Source organism: Sinocyclocheilus grahami, unplaced genomic scaffold, assembly GCF_001515645.1.
Source record: "Sinocyclocheilus grahami isolate Dianchi unplaced genomic scaffold, SAMN03320097.WGS_v1.1 scaffold787.1, whole genome shotgun sequence".
Taxonomy (NCBI): Eukaryota; Metazoa; Chordata; class Actinopteri; order Cypriniformes; family Cyprinidae; genus Sinocyclocheilus; species Sinocyclocheilus grahami.
In genome coordinates, this window is record NW_015505966.1 from 849,832 (window position 1) to 853,242 (window position 3,411).

At 37.2% G+C, this 3,411-nt stretch overlaps 1 protein-coding gene across 3 annotated transcripts in view; it reads right to left on the reverse strand.

Annotated features, from left to right (window-relative positions):
• Positions 1–1,402: 1,402 nt before the first annotated feature.
• LOC107561693 (probable JmjC domain-containing histone demethylation protein 2C) overlaps positions 1,403–3,411 on the reverse strand; it is a 17,766-nt gene continuing 15,757 nt past the window's right edge. For all 3 annotated transcript variants that reach the window (XM_016246168.1, XM_016246167.1, XM_016246166.1), the window contains exons 21-23: positions 3,107–3,313; positions 2,845–2,976; positions 1,403–2,129 (exon numbers count right to left, since the gene is read on the reverse strand). In XM_016246168.1, coding sequence (XP_016101654.1) covers positions 2,028–2,129; positions 2,845–2,976; positions 3,107–3,313 — 441 coding nt within the window. In that variant the 3' untranslated portion in view covers positions 1,403–2,027. The remainder of the gene's footprint in view (positions 2,130–2,844; positions 2,977–3,106; positions 3,314–3,411) is intronic.

Consider the following 3,411-nt stretch of genomic DNA (forward strand, 5'->3'; position numbering starts at 1 on the left):
TCTTGAGCAGAAAATCAGCATATCAGAATGATTTCTGAAAGATCATGTGATTTAGCTTTGCATTTACAGGAATAAACGACATCTTTAAATATATTAAAACACAACAGTTCTTATAAATTGTACAAATCTTTCACAATAGTAGTTGTATTTGTCTTTACAAATATGTGCAGCCTTGGTGAACAGAAGAAACTTTTCAAACTTATTCCAACTTGTTTACACTGTAGTTTGGGCTGTTTATATTGAGTCAAAGTTGACCCAATTTATTTACTTTTTAAATACATTTTCCTAGATTTATTGAACACTCAATAATAATAATGAATAAATTAGAAAAACCTTTTACTCTTTGAATGTATCCGATTCACTCCAAAATACATCACAGAAGTAAAATGTGGTACTAATGCTGTTAGCATTGATATGTCTCGGAGATAAGCAGCATTTGTCTATAACCCACATTTTCACTTTATAAAAGTGAACGTGCAAGTGAGGGGAGTCGAGTGAAATGCACTTTCGGATGTTTTTTTTTTTTTTACATGAGCAATGGGTAGTACAGTCTCATTAACACAAAGATTAACACACCCGCAGAACACTGTGATACTTTTGCAGCGTTTTGTTAAAGCTTGAATCTGGTTACTATTCACTTCCATTATACTGACAATATACAGGCAGTTTTCTCTTAATTTCTCCTTTTGTGGTCTGAAAAAAAAACGCCATACAGCATTAGAACACCACCAGGGTAAGTAAAAAAAAAAAAGACTTAAGTTTAAATTTTGAGTGAACTATCCCTTTAAATAAAAACCTAGAAAATGTTTTGGATATGAATTCATCACATAAACGGTCATTACCGGTTTTGATTATTCCATTTTTAATGGAAAATGTAAAACATCTCTTTAACTTCAATGTACACCACATACAGCAAATAAAGCACACCATGTTATAGAAAATCATAATTAATATATATTTATATATGTATATTCTGCTATTTACATATTACATTTCAGCTGAAAATTTCACAAAATATCTTTTTTTTTTTTTTAAACAAACAGAATAAACTGCTATTTCTTTAATATTCTCCCCCTGCACAGTGAATATTTGCCAAACTGTAAATAATTGAATGTTGCTTAAACATAATAAAACCTGTCGGGTTGGCAGCTGCTGATGTGATGGAATGCTGCTATGATTGTGTTGGAATCGCTGCTCTCTCCAACTGTTAAAAACACAGCATGACATCAAGGTGAACACTTTGTCACATGTCATGAATCTTTATCACCTTTGGAAAAACTTGTATTTGCTTTCTAATGGTTTTCCATGGACTTCTGCATGTGCGGCAAGTATAGAAAATCATAATTAATATATATTTATATATGTATATTCTGCTATTTACATATTACATTTCAGCTGAAAATTTCACAAAAGATCTTTTTTTTTTTTTAAACAAACAGAATAAACTGCTATTTCTTTAATATTCTCCCCCTGCACAGTGAATATTTGCCAAACTGTAAATAATTTAATGTTGCTTAAACATAATAAAACCTGTCGGTTTGGCAGCTGCTGATGTGATGGAATGCTGCTATGATTGTGTTGGAATCACTGCTCTCTCCAACTGTTAAAAACACAGCATGACATCAAGGTGAACACTTTGTCACATGTCATGAATCTTTATCACCTTTGAAAAAACTTGTATTTGCTTTCTAATGGTTTTCCATGGACTTCTGCATGTGCGGCAAGTGGAAGCGATGGGCTTTGAAGTTCATTGCACCTGTTTGGAGAGCACAGTGTACTACTTTTATCTCTGTTTGTCGTACCTCCACCGCTTACTTCGCTTCCTGTCCATGCAGGAAAACACCATGGGGAAGTTCAAACAGAATAAAATCAAAGAGAAGACAGTGACATCACAGAGGAAGTTACAGAACCTTGCAGAGTGTCCCACTTTGTTGGAATCAAGTCTAAGAACAGAGGTTTCTGCCTGGAGAATCTTGGGATTGTTTTTATGCTCCAAGGGTTTGAACAGATGAGGAGGAGATGCATTGTCAGGACTCCTCCTGTGTGACATTGTCTGCGTTCTTCTCCTTCAAATGGTTCCTCAATGTGGCTACAGCATCTTTCACAGAGTGATAAAAGATGTTCTTCACCTGAACAATAAAGAGGAATGAAAAGAAATTGTGCAATCAGATTCTGCATACAGATTTGCCTCATGCTTAATTACAATTGCCTAAAAACAATAAAAAAAATTATCAACTTAAAGGAATATAAAAGTGCAATAGCAATTTTGGCTACATCATGCCTCTCATTACTAAAGGCTGGAATACACTATACAAATTTTAAAATCTTAACAGATTTTTAAACACTAGGCATCATACACTTGCCGACTTTATAAATGGTTGCAGAGGAAAAACTGGACATTATTACACTAAACGACAGAGGATCACACACTACCAGACGTTCAAATTGTCCCAATAAGTGTTCTAAAATCAGCGCAAATTGTCAAACATATTTGATATCCTCTGACTGGATGGAATCATAGTCTGAAGCTAGAAAATCAAAGTCTGTCCATCATACACTATGCAATTTTCTGTAAAACGGTCAACTCCAATTGACTAGCACTGACTCCACCAGACTGTAAATTGGATCAAAAGCCTGGGCAAAAGTCTCTCAAGACAGAATTAGAGAGAATAAAGTGAAAATGCTGTGAGACACAATGCCACACAACAAATCAGAAAGTAATCTTATGTGAAGCATGATTTTGGACCAATGAGATTTCATTGTGGGTAGGGTTACCAGCATGATGCAGCAGAAATGGAAACTAAATGATCAACAAAATAGGTCACAGTAGCCAGATGGAGGTACCTGGAGTTTGTCTTCATAGTTCACTTGGTCTTTGAGAGGGCGGAGCTCTTGGGTTAGATAATAGGAGTTGTGCGCATGTTCAGGAGACACAAAGTCCACATTCACTTGGATGCAACTGTGCAGATTCATCACCTTAAAACACACAGCATGTATAAATACTTCTGGTGGAGTGACAGCTTTAAGAAACCAGTCATCCTTCCCAAGAGCCCAGGACACATTGCTTTAGGAGGATGTAGCTGGTAATGCGAGTGTGGAAATGTACCTGGTGCAGGGCTCCAGCAGGGATGATAACAGCATCTCCAAGGAACTGGAGGAGTGTGCGGTTCTCTATGCCATATTCATCCTGTAGCCTCTGCCTCAGCCTGGGGCTCAGATACCAGCCGCCTTCACGCAGGGGGTCAGCATCACTGTCCCACTCCGAGTCTGAGTCTGCCTCTGGATCCACTTCAGCCTGATGCTCAGCAGCAACCTGCAAATGCACACACACTGAAGCATGAATATCATATTCTCATTTATTGGGGGGGGGGGGGGGGGCTCCTTTCAGACACGCAAACGATTTTAGGGGGG